The sequence below is a fragment of the Psittacula echo genome (assembly GCF_963264785.1).
Source record: "Psittacula echo genome assembly, chromosome: 4".
In the NCBI taxonomy this organism is placed as follows: Eukaryota; Metazoa; Chordata; class Aves; order Psittaciformes; family Psittacidae; genus Psittacula; species Psittacula echo.
In genome coordinates, this window is record NC_137738.1 from 113312421 (window position 1) to 113339010 (window position 26590).

At 40.8% G+C, this 26590-nt stretch overlaps 3 protein-coding genes across 6 annotated transcripts in view; 1 reads left to right on the forward strand and 2 right to left on the reverse strand.

Annotated features, from left to right (window-relative positions):
- DNAAF10 (dynein axonemal assembly factor 10) lies at positions 1-10246 on the reverse strand. Of its 2 annotated transcripts, XM_080615738.1 has the most exons (9): positions 10045-10081; positions 8957-9057; positions 8648-8724; positions 7611-7741; positions 7034-7135; positions 4877-4992; positions 4481-4615; positions 2936-3033; positions 1-1403 (listed from the first exon to the last, which is right to left on the reverse strand). In XM_080615738.1, exons 2-9 carry the CDS (start codon positions 8957-8959, stop codon positions 1196-1198), a joined length of 870 nt encoding a protein of 289 aa, XP_080471864.1. In that variant the 5' UTR covers positions 8960-9057; positions 10045-10081; the 3' UTR covers positions 1-1195. The 2 variants fall into 2 exon arrangements, with proteins under 2 accessions (XP_080471864.1, XP_080471865.1); XM_080615739.1 differs by lacking the exon at positions 8648-8724 and having other exon boundaries at positions 10045-10246.
- A 55-nt stretch (positions 10247-10301) lies between these two features.
- On the forward strand, positions 10302-15546 carry PNO1 (partner of NOB1 homolog). The gene is made up of 7 exons (XM_080615740.1): positions 10302-10593; positions 10744-10893; positions 12687-12770; positions 13280-13340; positions 14084-14201; positions 14693-14763; positions 15261-15546. Exons 1-7 carry the CDS (start codon positions 10411-10413, stop codon positions 15326-15328), a joined length of 735 nt encoding a protein of 244 aa, XP_080471866.1. The 5' UTR covers positions 10302-10410; the 3' UTR covers positions 15329-15546.
- A 1697-nt stretch (positions 15547-17243) lies between these two features.
- The window catches only part of PPP3R1 (protein phosphatase 3 regulatory subunit B, alpha), a 45101-nt gene continuing 35754 nt past the window's right edge, over positions 17244-26590 (reverse strand). For all 3 annotated transcript variants that reach the window (XM_080615742.1, XM_080615741.1, XM_080615743.1), the window contains 4 exons: positions 25355-25531; positions 22649-22708; positions 21637-21821; positions 17244-19463 (listed from right to left, as the gene is read on the reverse strand). In XM_080615742.1, the coding sequence (XP_080471868.1) occupies positions 19416-19463; positions 21637-21821; positions 22649-22708; positions 25355-25531 (470 nt within the window). In that variant the 3' untranslated portion in view covers positions 17244-19415. The remainder of the gene's footprint in view (positions 19464-21636; positions 21822-22648; positions 22709-25354; positions 25532-26590) is intronic.

Below are 26590 nucleotides of genomic sequence, written 5' to 3' on the forward strand. Positions count from 1 at the left end.
AGCCAACATTTTGGCATCACAATCTGGTTTCAGGAAAAGTGAAGTACTTTTACCTGAAACTTGCATAGGCACATACAAGTCAGCAGAAAGCTAATACCAGACAAAGATGTGACAAGTGAAATCATTAGAGCTTACTGAAAGTAAGCAAGCCCTCACCGTACACCCACAAATGAAGGACAGTAACTGGACATGCCTGCTAACAAGAACTGGCAGCAGCACACACTGGTAAAAACCAGGAAAGAAGCACACTGGAGATAAGGGGAATTACAAAGTGAAGTTCAGGTGAAACTATGGTAACAAAGCTACTCAGGGACATCAGGTTTTGAAGAAATATTGAGTCCATTAAAAAAAGTTAGGCTAGTTTTTCCCAATGGAGGTAAGTTTTAGAGACTTGCTGCAAAATAAGTTTTATCTAAGTTCTGTTCTTGTAAACCTATACAAGTACATTCCTTCTCTAAATCTCCGTATGTTTGAGTAATATACTTTTGGTTCATATTAAGACAACACTTCATATACTTTTATTTGCAGAATACCAAGTTATGAACAGATATAAAAACAACGGAACATAAAAACTTGTTATAAAACCAAACTAAAATAATATAAAGGTGCGTTTTGCTCAACAGTTTAATTTCAATATGATCTCCAATAAAAAGCTTGCTCTATTAAACCTGAATATTTCAGCATTCATTATAGGATTCTTTCATATAGTATAGAAACTAAGTCATCTAACAAATGCTCTAATTAATATAGCCAATAACATAAAGAGTTTCTGTGAGGAAGTATATAACAGTTTCCATAGCATGAATGCATATGGACAATACTATATATAAAAAAGTCAAACTATTTAACAAGTCTGAACAGATTTACACTATGATTAAACCGAACACAAACAATTTAAAGTGGTTTCTGAAATTACACACTGAGCTAACACAAAGGCACCTTTTATTTTAAAGGTAAATTCACATTTCTAGAAGGTAAAAGCTTTGTGCCCAGGCAACTTCAGGTCATTGTGGCACAATCAGTCAGACAACTCTCACTGCCTATATCTCAACTTTCAATAGAAAGATCTGGTTTCTATTTCTTTAATCCAGTTTTTAGTAAGGGAGAAATTAAATTAGGAAGAGGAGGGCTCTCCCTCCCATATTTACAGGCTGCAGACTGTTCTGCTTTCTCTTCAGGAATTCAAGTTTTCCTGTCAAACTTTGTTAAGCTTTGTCACTATCAGCACCCTCAGAGTTTGGTCAAAGGCACCACAAACACACAGTCCCTTTTTGTCAGGGCTCCAGTCTAGGCTAGAAATCGGCTGCGTTGACAGAGTCACATTCTGCAAGAGACTGACAGAACCTGCCACCCCCATCTCGGCTCCTTCAGAATCCTTCTTCGAACGCTGAGCTGGGTACTCACTGGCAATAAGGAAAACAAAAACTTGCACTTAGAATTCACTGATACAAACACATCATTATCCTCTTTATTTTCAAAAGAAAGGTTTTCTCTGTTCTGTAGATAATGCAAATAAATGCTTTAACAATAATGAATAATCATAGAATCACAAGAACGGTTTGGTTTGGAAGGAACCTTAAAGCTCATCCAGTTCCAACCCCTTTGTCATGGGCAGGGACACCTTCCACTAGACCAGTGTCATGGTTTAAGTGCAGTCAGTAACCCACACAGCCGCTCGCTCACTCCCCCCCTTTTTTCCCCCCCCAACTCCTGGAGGGACGGGGAGGAGAATCAAAAGAATTTAACTCTCACGGGTTGAGATAAGAACAGTCCAGTAACTAAGGTATAACACAAATCACTGCTGCTGCCACCAATAATAATAATGATAAGGGAAATAACAAGGGAAGAGAACACAATACCACCTGTCGATACCCAGCCTGACCGAGCAGTGCACAAGCCCTTCCGAGTAACTCTCAGTTACATCCTGGGCATGACGTGCTGTGGTATGGAATACCTCTTTGGCTAGGTTGGGTCAGGTGTCCTGTCTCTGCTTCCTCCTGGCTTCCCCTCCTCCCTAGCAGAGCATGAGACTCACAAAGTCCTTGGTCAAACTAAACATTTGAGCAGTAACTAAAAACATCGGTGTTATCAGCGCTAGTTCCCAGGCCAAAAGTCAAAAACACAGTGCTGCACCAGCTACTAAGAAGGAGAAAAATGGCTGCTACTGCTGAACCCAGGACAACCAGGTTCCTCATATCCACCTATATCCACACTGCATACTTAGTAAATATTTCATGAAAGAAAATATGGGGCAGGAAGCCTCATTTGAATTGAACCCTGACAGCTCTTTCCTACAGCCCTTCATTTTCTAACTGTTTGGCTTTTGCCACAGGTAAGAAAATTTTATCTCAGCTATCCCTCTGAAAGAGGACACCTATTTCATTACATTTAGGATGACTGAATAATTTTGCCATGTAACATAAGAAGATGCAAACATAAGAATCATTAAAAGTCCAGGCTTTCAATGCTCTTCTCAGACATAACTCGTACCATGAAAGAATTTTAAGAAAACAATTTTCTTCCATTTATCACCTTGTTAACCAAGGATATACTTAGATCTTGATTATATTAAGAAAACTGACAAGGATAAAATTCACCTGTGCAGTTGTCACATTCTTTTAGGTATTAATTATAGAACCATAGAATCATAGAATAGTTAGGGTTGTAAAAGACCTTAAGATCATCAAGTTCCAACCCCCCTGCTATGGTCAGGGACACCTCGCACTAAACCATGTCACCCAAAAATTCAACTTCCAGATCAAGTACTGACCCCAAAATTACCCTTTCTACTGCATTTGTAAGCAATAATTTTAACTAGATATTCTGAGGTTGGAAGCAGGACCCCAACTCATCACTTTTAGGAAGATTCTTTCTTAAAACATTAAATGGCTGGTTTCTTATTCCCCCTGTTGCAGGCTGGAGAGTGATCACTTACTATTTCCAGAGATGAAGGCTCCCAGCTCCTCCACTTGTCATAAATATATCTCTGTTCTGTGGTAGGTGTCGAACCTGCCAGATGGTAGATTTTTGCACCTAATAAAGAAAAATCAATGTTGTATAGAAGTCACTTACAGATGCAATTAAAGCAGCAATCACTTGTATGAAGAGAACCTGGCCTTCTCATGGACACTGGAACACGCCTCCTGACCTGCTGCCACAGGAGCAGCCAGTTCCTACGCAGGAGAAGCCAAGTCAGGCCTCCAGCACACCCTGGTTTTCCACAGGGATAAGGCAGCATTCCTACCAAGGCCACCACTCACTGACACTTCAGCTTATTTGCAACTGGCCACATGAACAAGGTTAGAGAGAAGTAAAGTGGCTGTGCAAGCATGTCTTTTGGAACTCCTGTGGAACTACAGGATTGCCAGGCTCTTAGGGGACACAGTCACCACAAGGTTAATTTCACTCTCTGACATCTCTTAAAATCATTACTGGAAGGGAATATAGTGCAAACAATCTACAATTCCAATTTACATCTTAGCCAGGGCACGGCAAGATCACATAGCAACAGAAATCACTTAGGGAAATAAATCCAAGACGCATACTCTGACTTACTGCATATCTGTCTGCAAATATCCAAAAGGAAAAGCTTAAATGCAGTGAATGAAAGAAATGCCATTTTCACACTTTGATTATCACAAACACTAATTCAGTAAATACTTTTGTGTCATCTAATGACAGTACTTCCAACGTCTTATCTGCTTTGAATGGTGGTATAGAAAATAATAAAGATGTTAAGTTGAAATTCAGCTTTTTCTAATTTAGGCATTCCTGGAGAAGAACTTCACCAGAAAAGTTCCTTTTCTCCAGATTTATTATCACCAGATTCTGTTCACAAAACAAAACAACAAAAAAACCCCACGTCAACAAAAGAAAAGAAAACCCAACCTGTTTTATAAAGAAACTAATCAATGCAGTGGTCACAGATGGATGAAAAAGGTTATGAGAGTTCTCCATATTTAACAGCCTGCAGGCCACTAAGTCTCTCCAATATACTCTTTCACTCACCCTCAATATCCCAATCCAAAAATGCTTGGTTCTGAAGAAAAATAAAGAAATTTCTTCTGTGTCTCATATGAGGTCTGATGACTGCAGGAAGAAAAGTGCTCGCAGAGGGCTCATGTTTTGGGGGATATATTTTAAGATTTGAATCTGCATGCTCATCACAATTTAATATGGCCTCTAATAAACATGACTCCCAGATTAAGGGCAGAGCTGAGTGCACAGAGGTGCAACTGCAACAGAACCCAGAGACACCCAAGTATCAGGTTATAAAAGGGAGGAAACCTGGGTGAGTGCTGGCAGCTGATGTACACAAGCCCTTTCACTGCTGCACCAGGGGCCACACCAACCATGCTGCCACAAAGTTTGTGCCAATTACAGAGGCATTACTAAAGACAATAGTTTTAGACCTGTAGTTCTTCAACAGCAGATACTCAAAATGCTTGTCTCTTTACTAAGAACTCCTGTCTCCCCATACCTTCTCTGAAACAGAAGCAAAACCTTTGGCTGGATGCTGAGTTCTCATATCGAAAACATGAAATTTTCCCTCAAGTGATGTGGCCACCAGCTTGTTCATATTTACATCTTTTCTGTCAAACTCCACACTGCAAACCTGGAAATATAAAAAAATACATTCAGCCTTGAAATTTAGCCACTGCTAAAAAAAAGGGGGTAAAGTTTTGCTATTTGTAAATAGGTATTAATCATTGGTTCTTTTTACAATGACAACATCACCAATTTGGAAATAACAATCACCTGAAAACACAAATCCACTGAAAAATACCCCATGCTATCCAGACCAAAAATTTGAGGGATACAACTTGCTGAACTTGCATAGGACCTGGGAGGAAATATATTTTTATAGTTTCCTTACCCCGTTCTTAATGTTGGTCTCCCATCTTAGTGACATGGTTTTTAAGTCGAACAATTTAATGTCCCCATTGTCATATCCAGCACACACAACACGTTCCTCTTGATTGTAAGCATTGCCTGGACACAGAGAAAGAATTCATCAGCATATACGAACCTTCTTTAATCTGTAAATTTCAGACCTCCTAAACCTGCAATTTCAACTTACATCAGCAAAATATTACTATTGAGATACTAAGATTTAATGAATTGTCTGGTTTTCAAACCTGATGGGTAGAGAAAAATACAGCTTCAAACCTGGCAGTCTGTTTCTTTTAAAATATTAACAAAATTCTTATTCCCTTTGCCAAAACCTGCCTAAACCACATAAAGTTCTGCACTTGTAAACCTACATAAATACATTCCTTCTCTTAAAACTTTATCTGCTCTAAACCATGCTCCCCAGACAGCAACACCGCATTGGAGCAGAAAGTGGTTCAGCAGTTCCTTAGCCAGCCTCTCAAGCACGAGCTATTAGTGCAGACAGACTTGTGGAGAAGCCCTGGATGTTACCAAGGCATCACTAGACAAATGCAGAAGCCTGCAAGCAAAAAACTCTTAGCTGACAGGATCAAGGAAACATATCAGTATCTGAAAGCAGTTAGCCCAAAGCATGTAGTTCAAGATGAACCCAGCCTTGGCTCAAGCTTCAGTAACTTGAAATAAATTGAAGAAAATATGAGGGCACTTTTTTCTCCATTCATCAAAGCAGAAGACAAAGATATCAACAGCAATGAGCATTAGAGTTGCACCTTTTTCCAGGGAAGGTCATGTCCTTACTATCAATTTTGTAAATTACAATCCATGCACTTATTAGCGGTTTGTAAAACTTACTCTGGAGACAAAAATGGAGCTAATCCAGAAACACCACCTGGTGTAGAACACAAGCAGCTTGTTCTTTCCAGAAGAAAAATGCAGAGCACAGATAAAGCATCGCTGTTGTCTTTTATTAGTTCTTAGCTTCATAGATCTTCTCTTAAATTAATGCTTTAATGTTTGATAATTGGAACTACAGTGCAACAGCGATTGGTTCCCTGTGCACTGCAACATTTCATAGAATCATAGAATAGTTAGGGTTGGAAAGGACCTTAAGATCATCCAGTTCCAACCCCCCCAGGCCATAGGCAAGGACACCTCCCACTAAACCATGCCACCCAAGGCCTCATCCAACCTGGCCTTGAACACCACCAGGGATAGAGCATTCACAGCTTCCCTGGGCAACCCATTCCAGTGCCTCACCACCCTTACAGTAAAGAACTTCCTCCTTATATCCAATCTAAACTTCCCCTGTTTAAGTTTGAACCCATTACCCCTTGTCCTGTCACTATAGTCCCTGATGAAGAGTCCCTCCCCAGCATCCTTGTAGGCCCCCTTCAGATACTGGAAGGCTGCTATGAGGTCTCCACGCAGCCTTCTCTTCTCCAGGCTGAACAGCCCCAACTTTCTCAGCCTGTCTCCATACAGGAGGTGCTCCAGACCACTGATCATCCTCGTGGCCCTCCTCTGGACTTGTTCCAACAGTTCCATGTCCTTTTGATGCTGAGGACACCAGAACTGCACACAATACTCCAAGTGAGGTCTCACGAGAGCAGAGTAGAGGGGCAGGATCCCCTCCTTCGACCTGCTGGTCACGCTCCTTTTGATGCAGCCCAAGGTACAGTTGGCTTTCTGGGCTGCAAGCGCACACTGCCGGCTCATGTTCATTTTCTCATTGACCAAAACACTTACACTCTCATCAACAAAACATTTACACTCCTTCAGGACCATGCAGCTGAAGATACTGTTTTTAACATTCCTAGGCAAGCAAATAAAGCTTGCACAGCTTGTCGGTGAAATCACAGAACCAGTTGGGTTGGAAAAGACCTTCAAGATCATCTAGTCCAACCACAAACTATGATCAAAGGTGATAAGAGAAAGAATCCAAAACCAAACTATCACAAAATCAGCTTCTTTTGGGAAAAAGAAAAAATTAAAAATACATGAATTTGACAATGCTGAAAAGCAAAATGTGCACTTATGCGCTCATACGAAAAAAAGCTATTCCATAGCATCCTGAAATGCTCTGATAATCATCAAAGCAAGTAATATTAGAGGAAGGAATGGTTATAGTCTCATACATTACCAAATGCTACAGTCCAGCAGTCTCTTTTGCTCTCCCCCTGCACAGGTTCCATATTAGCGACAGGCATATCTTTCTGTCTCGGGTCCCAAACCTTCACAGTTCCTGGGAAAGAAGGACAATGGATTTTGTGTTATGGATACACTGACACATTGTGTTAATCTTCTCAGGGAAGGCCTTTGCTTTTGAGCCTGATCATTCAAAACACATGAGCATCTCTCTGCATAAAGAAAGCCTGACTGCATTTAGTGGATACAAAAAAACCAATCAAACAAAACCCAAACCCAACAAACAAAATAATAAAGCAAAAGTGTTTGTTCAGGATGTATTTTCTCCAGCTATCATTTTGCATTTATTCTACATTGTATTCTTACTGTCTCAGTGACAACAGTTTCTTTTGCTTATCTGCAGCTTCTAAAAGAATTAAAAGGAAATTTGTCCCAAGCAAGATTCAAAGGACAGCATAGGAAGAGCTAGGAACTAGTTGCAACAGGTTTGTAACTAGTTCAGATGGCAGACTGTGCCCTGCCATCAGAGGTCTCAGACCAACTGAAAAGACTTTCAGAGTTCACTAACTCACCATCTCGACTGCCAGTGACAATTTCTGGTGCACCTTCCCCAATTCCTAAGCCACCTACACCATCTATACTGTTTATGATTTCCTTATGACCTTTCACAGAATACACTGGTATTTCAGGAGCTTCTAAATTCCTAGGCAAGAAAGAAAAAGAACAGATAATACAGCAATTTCCTTGACACTTGGGATTTGTATAAAAATGAGAAGAAATTGAGCACAAATTATATAAACTCAGATTAACAGTGGGAACAAAATATGGGTATCACCATTACGAACCATGAGTCTCTGATTCCTTCTTTGGCTATGGCTTTAGACTGGGCCAAATGTTTTTGCTCGGTTCTGGACTTCCCTGTTTGTAAAGGCAGTTGTGGGATTCAGCACAGCAAGAACCAGTTTTTATGCTGGGCTTTAAATAAATCATGCCACAGATCAAAACACCCCAATTAGCTGTACTAAGTACATAAAATGACTTTGTTCACTGATCCCCACCTTGCCCTAACTCCTGCTCTTCAAATGCAAGTTGGATCCAATTGGGGGTTTCACCGTTCTTTGCCAATGATTCCCATCCTTTGAGAATCCTTAAGAATTTTATTCTAAATTTCAGCTAGGGACTAATCTGTGCTGCTATTCCAACAAAACAGAAACAATAGTTCCTTGTCAAGTGAAAGATATTATTACTATTATTATCAATAAAATAACAATATAAAGAACACCCCCTTTTTGACCCTATAACTTATATTTGTGTAGGTAAATTGATTATCAAATAAAGTATACAAATAATTCAGGGACCTGAAAAAAACATTTGAAGATTCAAAATTTAAAGTCTGTATTTAATCTTATTAATTAAATATTAAATTTATTTTTTATATTAAATATAAATATAATATTTCTAAATTTTAGATATTATACATAAAATTTAGACATTTATAAAAATTATAAATCTTATAAATATTTATACATTGTAAATATATATAAATATAAATATATTAATCTTATTTAATTTTAGGTTCTTACACAGGTTAGGTTGTTGTATAGGTTACCTTAATTGGTACGCATGCATCCATTCAAAGCCTCTTTTCAGAAGAGGACCGAGCAGAACTTTAAGAGGTGTTCGTCGCTGCACCCAGAAGATGCCAATGGAACAGACTGAATTAAACCACTGTGCAGAATTCATGTTGATTTACAGAACAGGCATGGTCCAAACACAGTAGCCAGCAAAGCTTATAACCGGATCTCAATCACACGCAGCACAGAGAGCATCTTACATAAAAGCCACACGCAGAAACATTGGTTCAGACAGACAAGTACAACATGAAACGGAAAAGCTTCCAGCGAGTATTTGTGCTTACCATATGTTAAGGTTTCCACCAAAATCTCCTGTAGCTAAGTATCGCTGCTGCAGAGATGTAGCACCAAAAGTTCCACATTTTATAGGTTTAGCCTTTTCAATCTTGTAAAGAAAGGATACATTCTGTGTCAGCACATGTTAACAAACACCACAACCGCAGACTGCAGCAGCAGTTCCTCGCGAGTCCAGGGGTGACGGATTTCAGTGACATGTACATAGGCTATTTGGGGTAATACACAGTGGAAATGCTATCAAAGGCAAACACACTTTGTGTTTATTTCTTTGTCCAGAGAAGACACTTCAGTTTAATGGTCTTAAAAAACCAAACCAAACCTCACCCCAAAACAACAGCAACAACAACAAAATCCCAACCAAACAACAAAACCCACCCATCACCCCCCCCCAAAAAGACCCAAACCCACAAAACCAAACAATCAAATCCCCCAACACCAAACACAACCGGAGCCGAGCCTCCAGCGTTCCCTCTAACGCAAGCCATGACAACAGGCCAACAAACGCACGCCAGCCTAACGCGATATAAATTACAGGAACAGCAAATTCAACAGGCAAACCGGGTCCCGTACCGAGGTTTATCCTTCAGTTTTTTAACCCACTAGCTCTAAACAAGCGCCCGTGTCTCCCATCTCAACCGGGCTCAGGCCGGCGCTGTGGCCCCACGGCAGGGCCTGGCAGGCCTCATCCCTGCAGCAAGGATCATAGGATCACAGAAGCAGAGAAAGATCGACTAGTTTTGTTGGAGGGGACCTTCTAAACTCATCCAGTCCAACCCTGCAATGAGCAGGGACATCTTCATCTAGATCAAGTTGCCCAGCACCACATCCAGCCTGGCCTTGAATGTCCCCAGGGATGGCTCATCCACCACCTCTCTGGGCAACCTGTGCCAGCGTTTCACTGTAAAGCATTTTCCCCTCGGGTCCACCCTGTACCTCCCCTCTTCCAGTTTAAACCCACCACCCCTCGTCCTGCCACAACCGGCCCTGATACAACGCCTCTCCCTGTAGGCTCCTTCCAAGCACCCGCAGTCTCCTCACGGCACATACCACCCCCCCCCGACCCCCCACCGCTCACCTCCCGCAGCAGCTCCACGCGCGCTCCCCGCAGCTCGTACACCTGGATGACGCCGGTGCCGCGCGCGGCGCTGCCCAGGCAGAGGAGGCGCGCGCTGCGGGGCACCCACTTGCAGTCGAACAGGGTGTAGCTGAGCGGGTGCTGCACGTGCGCCACCAGCTGCGGCCGCTCCAGACCCGCCGACATCCTGGCGCACCGCACCGCACCGCCCCGCCCCCGGCCCCGCACCGCTACCGGCACCGGAGGGGGCGGGCCCGTGGAGCGGAAGTGACCGGTCGCGCTCTTCCGGCGGTCGCGGTGGAGGCACGCGGGCGACGGTGGGAGCGCGGCCCGCTTTAACGGCTCCCCCTCACCCCCTGCCTCGTCATGGAGGCTGAGGCGGCGGGCGATAGCGGCGGCTTCACCAGCGTCGTGTCCAAGCGCAGCCGGAGGAAGCGGCGGGCGGCGGCGAGCGGGGAGGAGCCGGCGGCGGGGACCGCCATGGATACAGCGGAGCCGCGGCCCAGCAAGAGGCCGGCGTTCCCGCCGGTGGCTGCTGAAGCGCTCGGGGTACGCGGGGCGCCGGGCATGGAAACGCGGCCTGGCCTGTGCGGGGCCGGGAGGAGCCGGGGCGTGCGGGCACCCCGTCGGCCCTCCGGCACATGGAGCGGTGTCCGGTCCTCGGCCTTGCCTCGCTTCACGGCCTTCTCTTCCCGCTAGGTTGGAAAAGGAGAAATACGGAAGGTTCCCGTGCCGGCCAACAGGTACACGCCGCTGAAAGAGAACTGGATGAAAATATACACGCCTATCGTGGAGCACTTGCAACTTCAGATCAGGTTTAACTTGAAAACGAGGAACGTGGAAATCAAGGTAAAGAGAACTCCTTCTGCTTCCCACTGGTACCTGAAACGCGGTGCCTGTTCTCGTAGGTGCTCCTGTTCTGTGTATTAGATCAGAGAAGCATTTTAAATCCCACGTAATGCTTGGAAAGATAGAAACCACATAGTTTCACTTAACGAGAAAATCCTCACAGGGGGTTCATCTTGTCACATTTGTTAGTTACTGCTTAGAAGCGAGTAATTAATGCAGGTAAACTTTGAAAGTGTTAATCCTTTCTAGAAGGGGCCAACATAAGATTGGGGGGGTGTCAGTTTTTGTAGGAGAAAATTACATGCTTAAGAATTACCAAGACTCTTACTCCATGTGTTCGACGTGATTTTGGAATGCAATGTTTTATAGATTTTTAAGGCTACTAAATACTTATATGACAATTTTGAGCTAACAGTCTCTTAAGGGGGGCACCAAGCTTAATGGCTTTTGTTTGTGGCAGAAGATAAGGGCTGGTCTTTTAATAGCTGGTGACTTTTCTGTTACAGATTGCATTGCAGTAGCTTAGGATACAGACACCAATACAGAATTGTAGCTCTTGTAGCTGCACGTTCTTTATTCTTATTCCTTCTCAGGAGTGTTTATAGTAGCTCTCAAGTGTGTAGCCAAAGCTCACACTGTGCCTTTGACATTAAGTTACTTAAACTGACTGTATTAGCACTGTTGATGTATGAGATTCTCGAATGTAAGAGTGAAAACAGAGACACCAACAGTAATTTTGCTTCTTAACCTTAAAATCTTTCCACAAGTTTGATGGTAGCAACTACAGAAATAACTTGAAGGAAAAGGGAGGGAAAAGCAGGAACTCCTGCAGTTCCACTGAGTAACTGTGCAGGTGAAAGAAAAGACCTGGGATTTCAACAGTGCTTTTTGGCATGCAGCAGTGGTAGAAAGCCAAGTGGGTTTGTTCTTGCTCAAGCCCATTTGGTGTTGCCCCTATCTGTCAGGAATATAAAACGATTGAAAATTTAAAATCCATTTCTGTCATTTCTCTGACATGGTGCAGAAGCTGTAAATGAGAATTCAGAAGAGCTTTTACATAATCCAGATCTCAACATAACTACCTTCCTTAATTATTGTTCCTTGCTTTGCTTTTGTTACGGCTTCAATGACTGCTCTTTCCTAAGTTGTCCTTGTTCAGATGTGTAAATGCAGATAAGCACAAACTCTTCCATGATGGCTTTGGCCCAGTATTAAAACATAAACTGAAAATGAATGCCCCTAACAGCGAATCCTGTGGTGTGCTGGCAGGGGAACTAAAAAAAAACCTAAAGCAGCCCAATACTTGCTGCTTTGTCAGGTCGATTTGTTCCTGTTCTAAATATCATCTTAATTCATATGTTTTATTGAACCTGTCTGGGTTTCTTTTCACTTGCTAAAACATCTTTAGGATCTTGGCATTAGAACAACTTTCGGGGTTTCCTGCCACCATCCACTTTGTTCTGTTCTGTGCTGCATTTAGCTTGTGGTGTTTTGTTTGGGTTTTTTTTTTCTCCATAAAAAGGGTTCTCAGTATGTGTGTTGAGGAGGGGGTTCAGCAGTTTCTCTTTTCCCTCCCCTCCAAACACAGGCTGTGGTAGTTGATGCTTTGTTCTTGTTATAAAAAAAGCACCCAGACTAGTTACTGGAGTCTCAGTAAAACCCAATATAGCACTGCCACCTGAATGTGGGGTTTTATGGTTAGAATGTATTGCTCAGATTCCCCCCCCCCCCCCCCCAAGTCCTGACCCTACTTGCACAGCCTTAATTTGCAAAGGTAACTTCTTGTCTTGCAGACTTGCCAAGAGACAAAGGATCTCGGTGCTCTAACAAAAGCAGCTGATTTTGTGAAAGCATTTATCCTTGGGTTTCAAGTAGAGGTGAGTCTCCCAACTCCCAGGTTGTGAGAGTGCTTGGATTTGCTTGCAGGATGTCACTGGCTTCCCTGAAAATTACAGAAAGAAGTAACAATCCTCAGGTGGTTTTCTAGAAATAAATGTTTGAAATTGTGACTAGAGTGGAAGTCTTAATTTCTTAAGCTAATGCAGGATAAGAAAGTAACCTTCAAACATCACTTAATCAAAATTACCAAGTGGAGGACATATTCAGCTGTATGCAACAGGCAAGCATGAAGCAGTAATCTGGCTCTGATGTGCTCTGCATCTCCATTGTGCTGCCCATAACCTTCACCCTGTTCAAAACTCGAACAAAACCACTCCTTGCAGTATCATGTGGGCTTCTCCTTGCTGCAGACCTGTGCTGGCTGCTGTTTGATACATTAAGTGGAGAAATACTACTGATGGTGTCCACTTATATGCAGGAAACATCAGCTTTCAGCTCCGTTGTGGTACTGCAACACTCATGCTGATAACGGATCTCTTTATTTTAGGATGCTCTTGCTCTCATCAGATTAGATGATCTTTTTCTAGAGTCATTTGAAGTTACAGATGGTAAGTAGTTTGTGCTGTGGTGTGCCAGTAGCTGTGGGTACCATCTGCAAGTACACTGCTTTTGTTCCTTTCCCCCTGCTCCACTTATGTCACTTATCCTCAGGCTTAAAGAAAACCTTCATTACACAGTTATTGTCTGGGTACAGGTGGCTTGAAAGGGTTGTCATTTTTCTAAGATGTCTTAACAAAGCCCCTCAAACCTCCATTCTTAAAAGTACATCACTTTATCGGAGAGATCTGATTTTTCTTGTCACGGGGTAAATGTTTTAAGGGTGAAATGGAGCATTTTGGTGAATACATCCATTAGATTTTTAAACTAGAATGGGCTTTGCTCCTTTCAGTATCCTGACAGCAGCTGGTAGGAAGTAGACAGCAGAAACATCTATTAGTTCATGTATTACTGAGATTCCTTGGAGCATCTGAATCTGATCTATTTAATTTCTATTGGTGCCAGCTGAGTGCACTTTGGCTCTTTTTTTTCCTCAACAGTAATTGCTTGGTAATACAGGGAATGCCTTCTGCTACAGTTCTGTATCAGAATTTCTCTCTGATGCCAGAGACCTCATGGTTACATGTAGCACCAGATGCAATTTTCAGTTCTAGTAACATTAGTGAATATAGATACTTATATATTGCACCTTAAATTGCTTTTGTGCTACTTACACTGAGTTGCTTCCAGCAAAGCAAGCATTACAGAAATGCACACCACTGCTGTTACACTGAGCATGTTATTCTCGTTTTAGTCAAACCTTTGAAAGGTGATCATCTGTCAAGAGCAATAGGGAGAATAGCAGGGAAAGGTGGAAAAACAAAATTCACTATAGAAAACGTAACCAGGACACGAATCGTTCTAGCTGACGCGTAAGTATTGACTGCCTTCCTCCTGGGCAGAGCGCAATCCCTCAACTAACCCATGTCCTCTTCCAGGGAACAAAGATAACCTATATTTTATGAAACTGCTGTAGAGCAGTGGGAAGACAAATTATTTAAGTGCTATTTTTAACAAATGCTATTTGAGTATTTGACCTTTTGTTATGAGAATGATGGGTGTTACCAGTACACATAGAATTGAGTAATGCCCCAAAGCATAAGAACTTCTTACAAATAATCAAAGTTGAACCCACTGACCCTGTAACCTTCTCCTCCTAAAGCTGCTACTGATAAACTTTCAAACTGTAAAAATCTGTTTTAAAAAGGATTTAAAACAGCACAGGGTTTCTGATTTTGAGGTTGTTTCTATTCACAAGTGTAGAAAAGGCACTAGTACACTGATCTGAAATTCCAGCTTTATTAACTATGTAGTAACAGAAGGTTTTTTCCCTCATTAACTGCTGCTACTTTGCTTTTTACAGAAAAATTCACATTTTGGGATCTTTTCAGAACATTAAAATGGCACGAACAGCAATTTGCAATCTAATTTTAGGTAAGTCCTGTTATCTAATCTTCTCCTTTACATAGAGATATATCTTGCAGTTTGTGAAACTGCTTTCTGTCTTAACTTTCTCTCCTGGTGGTCCATAGCTGCATTTGGAGCAGGTAGCTTGCTAGGATTTGTCTTGTTGCCCTTAAGATAAAGGTTTGGGTAGGAATCAGGGAGCCCAGCACTTTGATTCTGGCTCCAAAGCCCTGTCCGTGGTGCAGGAGGAAGATATTTTCTGCTCTTTGATTTAGCCTGTAGCATTCCCTGCAGGGCTATTTGGAATGCACTGTCTAGAAGATGCCAAAGGGGACAACCCAACCCACACTGGCACCAGCAGTTTAACTCTGCACTTGCAACCATAGGCTGCAAGGTGGTGGCTGACCTTGACCATCCTTCTCAGCTGTGGGCTTACTCTCCTCTCAACACAGACATGACAGCAAAACATGTATTTCTGTAACAGACACATTGTTTACTGACTGAGTTTGTGCTTTCTTCTGCAGGAAGTCCTCCATCAAAAGTTTATGGCAATATTAGGGCAGTGGCCAGCAGAGCAGCTGAAAGGTTCTGAGCTGCAGCACAGCTGCACCACCAAGGACTGGGGCTGGGAGTTGTGTTTTCTGTACACACAAGAGGCCTGGAGCTACAGAAGCACTCAGTCTTCTACTTGATTTGGAAGCCCAGAAGAAAACTGGGACTGTTCCTGCAGTCTGATTTCTTTCAGACATGCTGCCCTCTTTCAACACACCTAATATTTCTGTATAGTCATTAAAAGTAACTTTAAAATGATTGTGTCTATCAGAAGTACAAATACCTGATTTTACTTATCCTCAAACAAAACCATGCTTCATTACTGACTCTGAGTATCAAAGTATCAAGAGGCTGCTGTCAGAACTTCAGAAAGCCTTTTAACATTTTGAGCCTAAAGGCAGTCAGCATAGTTGAGTGTTTACAACCACACATCAGTTCACTGTCTTCCTGGAAAGAGGAGTCAACTGGAACACAAAGTTCAAAAGCAAGCTACCCAACGAATCGCTGCTACTTATGGAACAATATACCACATGAAAATGGTAAGATGAGAGGTAAATACCATATCTGAACTTAATCCTAGAATCTTCACCTATAGATTTTTTTTTTTTATTCTCTTGAAAATGGTCTGTAAGGCAGCCTTGTGAAGCCAAGAGCCATTGGTGTTAGGTACAACAACCTGCCAGTGCACCAGAGGAAAAGAACTGGCAAGTGCCGAGTCTCTGCCTTAAAATGCTATGTGTGTGAAACAGACTGGAGAGATGACAGACCTGTCACAGTCCCCATTTGATTTAAACAGGGGTCCTTCTCCCAACCCTACCAGCCAGACTTTTTACAAAGTCTCTTGCTGGTTAGCACATTTTCAGTTCAGGCTTTCGAATGAAAACAAAAGCTTAATTAAGATTACCAGAAACACTAGGAAATTGAGCAAACATTTCTCTCCGTTTCCAAGAAGTGCAACACTTCATTATGAAGAGATTTTTCACTATGAAAGTGCTAAGACACTGGCACAGGTGGCCCAGAGAAGCTGTGGCTGCCCCATCCCTGGCAATGTTCAAGGCCAGGCTGCACAGGGCTTGCAGGAACCTGCTCTAGTGGAAGGTGTCCCTTCAACCCAAACAATTCTGTAATTATAGCCATAGCCAGATTCATTTAAGTCTTCAGTTGCTATGAAGTTTGACTTGCCATGTTACTTAAAGGTGCAGCTCTTGGCAGTATGAGCTATGTAGGGGAGATCATGTCCACTGAGCAGCTCAAGGTAGAAGTGCGCTACCTGGTTAGCACATTTTCTGTTCATCAGCTGCTTATGTCCATTCATCTCAATTAGCTCAAAAGATAAGAAGGGAGAGTGAGGGAACAACATACAAAAGTAACCTGATCTTCATCCTGAAGCGGCTGCATGCACATACTCACCAAAAGCAGTAGAAAGGGAGAGAGAAACACATAGGAGGCTCAGATAACTGCACTACAAAGAGCAATAGCAAACGGTTCCATTAAGGATGTACCTACTACAGCGAGGATTGATTCCACCAGCAGAGGTCTCACACCTTCCCTTGAGAAAGGAGCTGCCTTTAATTCTCCACCTACATTCAAGGTTAGGGCTTTGTTTTTTAAACCACTTTCCACTTAGCCCAACCATTCTGAATTTAGCAGGATTTAAACCAAGGTATTTTGTCTAATTTTGACATTTAGCAAAAAGAACCATATGTGCCTTTAGTAAAAACACACACATAAGTGGTCTTGAAACACTGAAATAAAGCCTGGAATTATTCAGGGGGCTCTCTGCACCCTGTGCAGTTTTTCCAATAAACCTTTGTAATTGAAGAGGGGACAAACAAGCAGTTTTGTTTTCTTTAGAGCAGGCTGCAGCACTGCTTGAAGCTGAACAGGGAAGATGCAGGTAAATACTGAAGCAGCTCAGCCAAGGTTCAAATATTTTATTTTGTATTCATGTAGTATGAAGGTTCTTATAGTTCCCACAACATATGATGGAGCATGCAGAGGAAAAACTAAGCATTCAACATAAATCAGTTTTCCCCACACAAACTGAAAAAAAACCCACAAAAAAAAAAAAAAAAAACCAAAACAAAACCAAAGAAGAACCCCCCCCCAAAAAACAACCCAAAAAACCCAAAAAAAGCCCCAACCAACTTCATCCCTCCCCTTCCAACCCCCCTAAGGAAATAACATTAGCACTAATCTCTATAATGCCAGCCAAGATATGCACAAGCAAGTAAGAGAAATCAAAAGCATTTGCTAAATGTTTGTAACAAATACTTATGTACAAAAAATTCACAAAAGACTAGTTCCCCCTCGAAGCAGAGCACATGGCAGTTGACACTGGAACAGATACAACCACTGGCTGGGATTATAAACCACGTACTGATCCAGAGGAAGAAAAGTTACATGTAGTGGAGATTTTTGTTTTGAACATTAACATTTACCAAAGTTTGGCAACATTTATCTTTTAAATTATGCAAATTATGTAAACAAGAGGAACATTTCAGATCGATCTACATGCAAAACTTTATGTCATGCAAGGACACCAAGCACCTGGATTTCTCTCTCACAGACAGAGCCCATGATGTGCAGCACTCAGTTGAAGGAACAGCTATGGCAGACAGGTGCTCGATTGAAGTAGGTTCAGACAACCTGCATTTCCCACTGCTGATTATAAAACAATTTTTTTTCTCTTTAATAGAAAAACTACTATACAGGAACGATGAACTGTCCTAAAAAAATCTAGCAAATGTTTTTCTTCCAGCCAAGAGTACCACTGCAGAAAAGGGAAGGGATGATATAAAGTTGTAAAACGTGGCTCACTACTTTTATATCACACAAATATATCAAGTTACCATCCATTACAAATCATGATATGGACAAATCTAGAAAAGAAAATAATTCCCCAGGCAAAGGACTGGAGAACCGCAAGAGGTATAAATTTAGATAGTGTGAAGTTTTCCTCCTCTATGGCATAGGTTAACAAGATTTTCCCCCTGTATGAATCCTATATACATATATATATATAAAATATTACCAGTTATTTATGCTACCTGTAGTATTCTTTAAATGCAGAGGGGAAACTATCATGGTTGAAAAACAATTTAAATGGCAAGAACATTTTCTAATCTAAGTACTGTAGAAAATAAGTAGATGGGAATCCTGCAGAGATACATCAATCTTAATTTCATTAAGCTAAGCACAAGAAAAAATCATGGATGTGTCTAACACCTTGAGCAGCTGTACCTAAAATGAATCCAGAACAGCAGATCTGCCTTTGCTTCAGGACAGCTGTAACTGCTCCCAATTCCTAGATGACGAAATCTAGTGACCATCAAAGCATTCCACAGTTACTATATGCACGAGGGCTAGTTCTTGGCAGTAGCATTAAACTATATTCTCCTATTAAGTAGAACTGTACTAAGTTATTTAGCAAAGAGACACAGTCCCTGGTAATATATTAACAGGTATAAATAAACTTAGTCTCCTGTGTTACAAAAAATGTAATTAAGGTGAATTAATAAGAAGCAATGCTTTGTCAGCCAGTCAATATATAGAAACATCTGAACAGTCACAGGAAAAGGAAAAGAGCTGACCTAACACCCAGTTAAAATTTTACATTCTTCTACTATATATATAAAACTGTGTGAAATAAAAGTAAGGATGTATATCCATATATTGAACTGTTAATATTCTGCTTGGCACTTTGTACTCTAGTTTTGTTTCTGAATCAAGTATATTAAATTAAAGCCCACCTAGCTACTACATATAGAAAGCTACATATATATCTATATATAAATACACACACACATATATATATATAGATAGATATTTCCTTGTTATAAAAGATGAAGAAAAATAAATTAAAAAGCCAACCCCTTCCCTTTCTCCACCACACTGATATGCTCTTTCCATCTTTGCTGTCCTTCAGACTTTAAAGTGCTACACTGAGTTATTGAGAGAATCAAAGTTCAATAACACTTAGTTGGCTTCATGAGGCTCATGTTGGAAAATGTGGCTTCACAGAGAAAATACTTCCATTTAAATACACAGAGAGCATTGCTGGACGTCTTGAGCAGATCTTCAGAGATGGAGAAGAAAGCAAAAGTGTTGGGTGGTGCCCTACAGAGTCACACATCTACCACCATCTTTTTGTGGATATCTAGGCCTCCTACAACCTGAGAGAAAAAAAGTGTTTGTAAGTAGATGAGAACTGAAAAATCAGCAACACACAAAGAGCACACTTTATTCAGAAGATGTATTCAGGGTGATCATAATTACAGAACTTCCCTGGCCTCCCCAAACTAATTTGTATCTCAAGCACCGCAAGATACATGAATGAATTACGTATGAACCAAAGTAGTTGCATTACTATGATCTACACACTCAGGGGTCTGAAAAACAGTCTAAATTACACCATTTTGGCTTTCCTCCTCCATCTCATATTCTGACTTCATATTATGTTTCTGCATGTTAAATGAAATGCTGACTTGACTTCTGAAACATCCTGTAAAACTGTGCCTCTGCACAGGAGAAGCAAAGGGCCTTAGGAAAGGCAGCAGGATTGCTGACAAAACTGCATGCACCCAGTGTTCAAAGGCACATGATTTCATGCACAGAGAAAGGAAAGGAAAAGGTGTGAGGTCAGAGGAACTCTTGTAATGGAGACAAAATTCAAAGGCCAAATAGTATTGCCAACTGTGACAAACAGAAAAATATTGTTGTAGCTAGATGGCACAAAATTCAAGAAGCTAAAATGCAAGAACAAGAGATTGTAGGAATGAAAGGTGTCTTGTCAGGAGGTCAACAAAAACTGAAGAAATTAAAACCCCAATAAATTAGGAAAATCAAACCATAGTACAAGACAGAAAGACTAGGCAGAAGCTGGAGGACAAAAGAAAAGGCTATGTTATATTTGATGGATGGCTAGAAGACAACAAGGCAAGAAACAAACAGGTATTTCACTAAAGCAAGCAGTTGCAGGCTGCAAGTCTTTGAGTTCTTTGCAAATGACCATGTGTTTTCACATGATGTCACAAAAATAACTACTAAAAAAACATGCAGACAACAGAGTCTTTTTATTTTAATAGTTTGGAGAAAGGGCAGATTTTTTCCTTTAAGCTTGCACTGATCATGAAAGTATGAACAAGTTATGTTTGAACTGAAGTTGTAAATTCAAAGAGTAGGAAACAAGCAGTGCTTGAGTGCTGTTGACTCAGTGCTAACCCAGGTGTATGTTCATTAATACACCATTTAAAATTAACATGAAAACATTCATTATTGCCATTTTCAAGTGTTCAAGTTTCAGTGTGTTTTGATTTAAATTTAAAACTTGCTGTCAGCTAATTAAACAACCATACAGCATGGGTGAGAATCAACCAGTTCAAGTCTCAAGTGCTACATTCAAGCACTCTGCTCAGTAAAACCCAAAGTTTCTAAAATGTGCCTTCCAACTGTTTGTCCCTTTCAAGAGCAGCACTTGAGCGGTTACCCTGCTTGTAACTGACACAAATCCTGCTACCCTAGCCCTTGTAAAACCCCTGTGTTCTTGCAGATGGTGATAATCTCCCCAGACCTCTCCACACTGTGCAGAGATAAACCTTTCTGAAGGGTGATTTGGAGCAGACACTCAGAGACTGGGGGATTAACCTACAGGTAACCTCTGTGGAATACACTTCTCCTCTCCCACACCACCCCTGACAGGACACTTTTTGAAAGAGACCTGCTGTACTGTGCTCAGGTTTTACAGCTTTCAGATGGTTTGAAGCACTTCGCCCCTACCCTCAGGAACAGGACATGCTGCTCACGGTGCTCTGATTTTTTTTTTCCACCCCATGTATTCCATTAAGCAGCCAGAGACATTTAAAACAACCAAAAGTGCTCTTTCCTTTTCAATCAAATAACTCTTGAAAACAAGGAAAACCAGCTTCGTACATCAAGCCAGTCACAACTTATCTTTAAAGAGACTGGAATCCAATATATGTCTTCATGTCAAGCATTTTCGTCTATATACAAAAATAATTTACGATTGGTCTTGTGTTTAGGATGGCATAAAATGACACAGAAATTACTCTGTAAAAGTTCCTCTGCTCTGAGCAATCTCTTCAGGCATGCCGGATTCAAAGGGAAAGTCTGCATCCTGAACAAACCTATTCCTCACTGGCTCATACGCCCTGAAGACACTGTTCTATTGGAAGCCGTAAGACAAAAATGCCATCTATAATAAAACTGTGTCAAAGAGTTACTATTGCCAAATCACTCTGCTTTTATAATCTTACCCTTCATACTATTTACCATTTTTCTTCTTTTTAGAATTCAAAGGTATCGAATTTTTCTTTAGAGGTTACTTACAGCACAGAATTCTTCAAAGGATATTCTTCCATCACCATCCTTATCTGCATTAATTATGGTTTTATCTACAATTTGCTGTAACTGAGTGTCTTTGAGATTGTTCCCAACCATCATCTTCAGCACCTGGAAGAGCTCTCCATTTGAGATATACCCATCTTTGTCCATATCATAAATGCGAAAAGCAACTGCAGAAGACAGAAGTATGTCAAACTTTCAGTAATAAATGCGGTCAGAAAAGAGCAGTATACATTCACATGCTTTGCACTAAGAAATGACACAATCCTGCACACACTGAGAAAAATCCTGTGTTTTAAGTGAGATTTCTAACAGCCTTGTAATATCAGAAACAATATAATGAATGCTGCTACTATGGAATTTAAAAGAAAAACCTCACTTGAGAATTGTCAACTGAAATAGTTCTAGCACCAGCAGTAAAATAACTCTATAAACACTGAACTGGAAACTCTTCACCACTACAAGGTAAAGCACCCACATAGCAGCACATTAACAAGCACAAAAAATAACAGCCTTCCAAGAAATAGATTAATCAAAACCCCACCTGGTTGGTTTGCTGCAAATCTGGCATTAACACCGAATGTATTACTTATTGGAAGCTACATCCATGCATGAACCCATTCCCTTCCACACTCCAAAGGCTTGGGTCATGTTGTGTTCCTCAGACACAGTTCTCAAAACAAGAATTTAGTGCTGTTCTACGATAGCAGCAAAAAAATCTGCTTTATGGGAGCGTAAGAGTAACATCAAAGCACATTATTACACAGTTCTGTGAAGTAAAAAGAATAAATGGGAAGCAACTGAAGATATTCAGAAGGCAGCCTCATCAAACCTTCCCCACAGAATACTGGGAAATTTTTTCCACAGATGTGTGCAAAAAGCTTACAATCTACCTTCATCATTTCCCACTGGGTTTGCCGATTTCTCAGTGTTGACCAACAGAAGCATATTTTGGAGAATGAAGAAAATTTTGTTAAGGAAAATTCAAAATACTTACACCTCAACTTCTGTTCCTTATCTCCTTTGACACTGAACTGGGAGACTCCCTCTATAAATTCTAAAGAGTACAAGAAAAATATTTACAAAAAGTGTGTTTTTTAATACACCAAGGAAATAAACATTCAGAACTTTATAGAAATTGTAAGAAGAATCTAAATTACCCTAAAATCTTTAAAGTTTTGTGACATTTAAGTGTCCATACTTTGATACTTACATGTTCTTTAGTAGGAAGTACTCCAAATCCACTGTGCTCCCTGACCAGACTTGTTCACACCAGTATTTAAATAATTTTGTTGCCAGACTTTCATAAGAATCTGATCTAAAACTCTAAGACCTCTACTAAAGCTACTCCAGTGGGGATTCTGATTTTACAGCTCAAGATTATTTACTCAAAGCAGGAATTAGACTAAAAGTTAAAACTGCTCTAAAGCAAATTAAAAAAAAAAATAAATCTATTTTGCTATTAAAAAATAAAAAAAAAAAGGAAAATTAACACTGTTCAACAATTATGCCAATTCCAGGAGCAAACTCCTGAGTTGCCAAGAAAATAAAACTTTGGGATGAGCTGTGTCTGGTTAAGATCCTGTAAGTAGACTCATCTTGGGAGTTTTGGTTAGTAAAGGTAACAACAGAGCAAAACCAGAAGCTGAACTGTGTTCACAAAGAATATGGAGGTACAGCAGTATAGGATTAGGTTGAAAGGCCTCCTCCAGTTTGAACAAGTTTTGTGACATTGAATCAACAATTCCGGTATGATTTACCAATCAAATGCTGACTTGACTATTTTAGCATTATGCTTGAAGATTAATCTAAAAAAAATAAAATGTTTAGGTCTTTCAGCAAGCAAAACATAATTTTGCTTTTCTTGAATTATAGAATTGTTTGGCTTGGAAAGGACCCTTAAAGCTCATCCACTTCCAAACCCCTGCTACGGGCAGGGATACCTTCCGCTAGACCAGGTTGCTCAAAGCCCCATCCCACCTGGCCCTGAACACTGCCAGGGATGAGGCAGCCATAGCTTCTCTGGGCAACCTGTGCCAGTGTCTCACCACCCTCACAGTCAAGAATTTCTTCCTTACATCTAATCTAAACCTCCCCTATTCCAGTTTACTGTCTTCTTCCTCTGAGTTTCCCTCTAACAGAAATAAACTAAATGAACGAAACTTGGCCAGATGACAACAGCAGCATTCATTGCCACTTACTGCAACAGCATCATTTCACCATGGAAAATTGGTTTTGACAACTTCCTGTTCCCACCCAAGAGGGACAGCTCTCAATAATTATATTAATCACAGCTCAATGTCACATACAATACAGCATCATCTTTTATCACTGCTTATTTTTCACAAGGGGATTTTGAACAATTATAAACAACAATTACTGCTTTGGAAGCGGATACCAAGAAAAAGGCTCAAAACCTCAACATTCTAGTTACATTGTAGTTCTCTCTACAGAAATTTAAGGGGTTTTGTAAAGGTTAGTAGCTTTTGTATTTTAACATTTTACTTAAAATGTCAGCCTGTCAATAGAAGCGAGATTGAAGAGCTTTCTACACTTAAAAATGGATTAACCTTTTCTAGTCACAGAATTATAGAATAATTAGGGTTGGAAAGCACCTTAAGATCATCGAGTTCCAACCCCCCCAGGCCATAGGCAAGGACACCTCACACTAAACCATGTCACTCAAGGCTCTGTCCAGCCTGGCCTTGAACACCGCCAGGGATGGGGCATTCACAACTTCCCTGGACAACCCATTCCAGTGCCTCACCACCCTCACAGGAAAGAACTTCCTCCTTATATCCAATCTAAACTTCCCCTGTTTCAGTTTGAATCCGTTACCCCTTGTCCTGTCACTACAGTCCCTGATGAAGAGTCCATCCCCAGCATCCTTGTAGGCCCCCTTCAGATACTGGAAGGCTGCTCTGAGGTCTCCACGCATCCTTCTCTTCTCCAGGCTGAACAGCCCAAACTTCCTCAGCCTGTCTTCATCTGTCATGCTCAACAAGAGATATTAAGTATTACCTTGAACAGAAGTTACAAACATCATCACTTCTAAGGGTCAGAGGCTGTTTTAACCCCAACCAATAGGGAAGATTTTTAATCTGCTGGCCCTTCTAATCACAAGTATTTAAGATAAGTCTAAATTTTGGAGGAACATACTAAATCAGAACTTGCAGTTTTCACTTGAAAGGTCTACCTAAGCGCTACCTAAAATAATCCTGTAAAGGAAGTATCAACAGAAAAATCCAGACCACTTCCACAATTTAGAAAGCTTTTTCAAAATATTCCAAAGAAAAGACAGATCTAACATTTGGGTAAATACAGCTTCTGCATAGACACACCACTCACAGTCTACCCACTTTTTCAGTCTCTTTAGTGTAAGAATATACTTCAGATTAGCACCACAATGAAGAGTCTGAATTACTGCACTTCAAGAGATACTTAACGAGCAGTCCTAACTCAGTATGCCCTGGAAAGCTATGACTAAACATTATGCTTTTTTAAGCATTTCGCTCAGGAGTGCTGTAATGTGCCAGAGAAACTAGTTTTACTGGAATTCATTTTCACAAGGAATTAGGACCTTATTTTGATTAACAAGATTTTTTTTCTCCCCTCTCAGCTGAAGCAAGATTTGAATTCTTAAGCTCCAGAAATTCAATTTATCAGAAATTCTGATAAACAGTCACAAAGCACCATGTCTTACCTTTGAAGTCCACTTCTCCATTTCCATCTGTGTCAAATATATCTATTACTCGCTGTACTAATGGATTCTGTTGCAATTCAGGTAAAGACATGAACTCTTCCACGCTCAAAGAACCAGAGTTGTCCAAATCAAGCTTCTTAAATCTCTTTCCTAGCCGTTTGATTTCATCAGCATCAACTGAAAGGGAAAAAAACCCAACACCTATTCTCAGACAGGCTTCAGTAAACCCTTTGCCAGTTAAACACAGTGCACATTTCATTGCCTTCCTACCAAAATTTCTCCTAGTTTACTACAACTATTAAAACACCCCTGGAAGATTATAAAGATAAAATCAAACTGAAGACAAACACAAGCCTTTCCATTTTTTGTTTTAAATAACCCTTACCTTTTTTCCTCCCTGCACCAGCCATAATACAGTTAGCCTCGTGACTCCCTGGATACCCCATGCTGACACAACATGTTTAAGGATTGAGGGTGCTTAGCTAGTTCTTAGTCAGACAGCTCTTACAAATACCAGGTATGAAGAAATAAAGGAAGAGAGGGAGTTTTCTTTGAAGGCTGTAGCACTACAGCTAACCAAGACTAACACATAAGAAAATCTATTAGTAAGCATATTAGCAAAACTACTGATTCTTCAGCACACCAAACATGGGATCTCCTGGGCTACGTGCCAAGTGAAGCTGGTTAACACGGTCCCACTGTTGATCAGTTATCACTCAAAACATCACCCAGACAAGACCCAAGATATTTTTTTTTAACCCATCTCAAGCAGGAAGCAGGCATACCTGTAGCCACGACCTGCACACATCTATTTTTGTTGTCCCAGAACGTCAAGAAGTTTCAGATCCTGCAGCAGCACCACTTATCTATCCTCTTCAATTTGTAGAGGTATACATATACCCAGTATATTCTATATACATATAGAGGTTTACATATACCCAGTACCCAACCTGACATTTTAAACTTTATCAGAAACAGACTAAGTCTGTGAATACATTAAAACAATTAAGAGGAATCTTGTACTGTTACTACTGAAAAGATGAAAAAACTTTCTCCACAACAACCAGAAAGTTCCCTATCAGCAGCTTCATTTACAACACCAAAGTTAGTTCAGTAACTGCTCACCACATTTGGGTATGAAGGAGGAACCAAGGTTCCTAGGAAGTCCTAGAGAGCATCCAGCACACAGTAAACACCACACCGTACAGAACCTGCAGCTTTCCAACTCCCCAAACC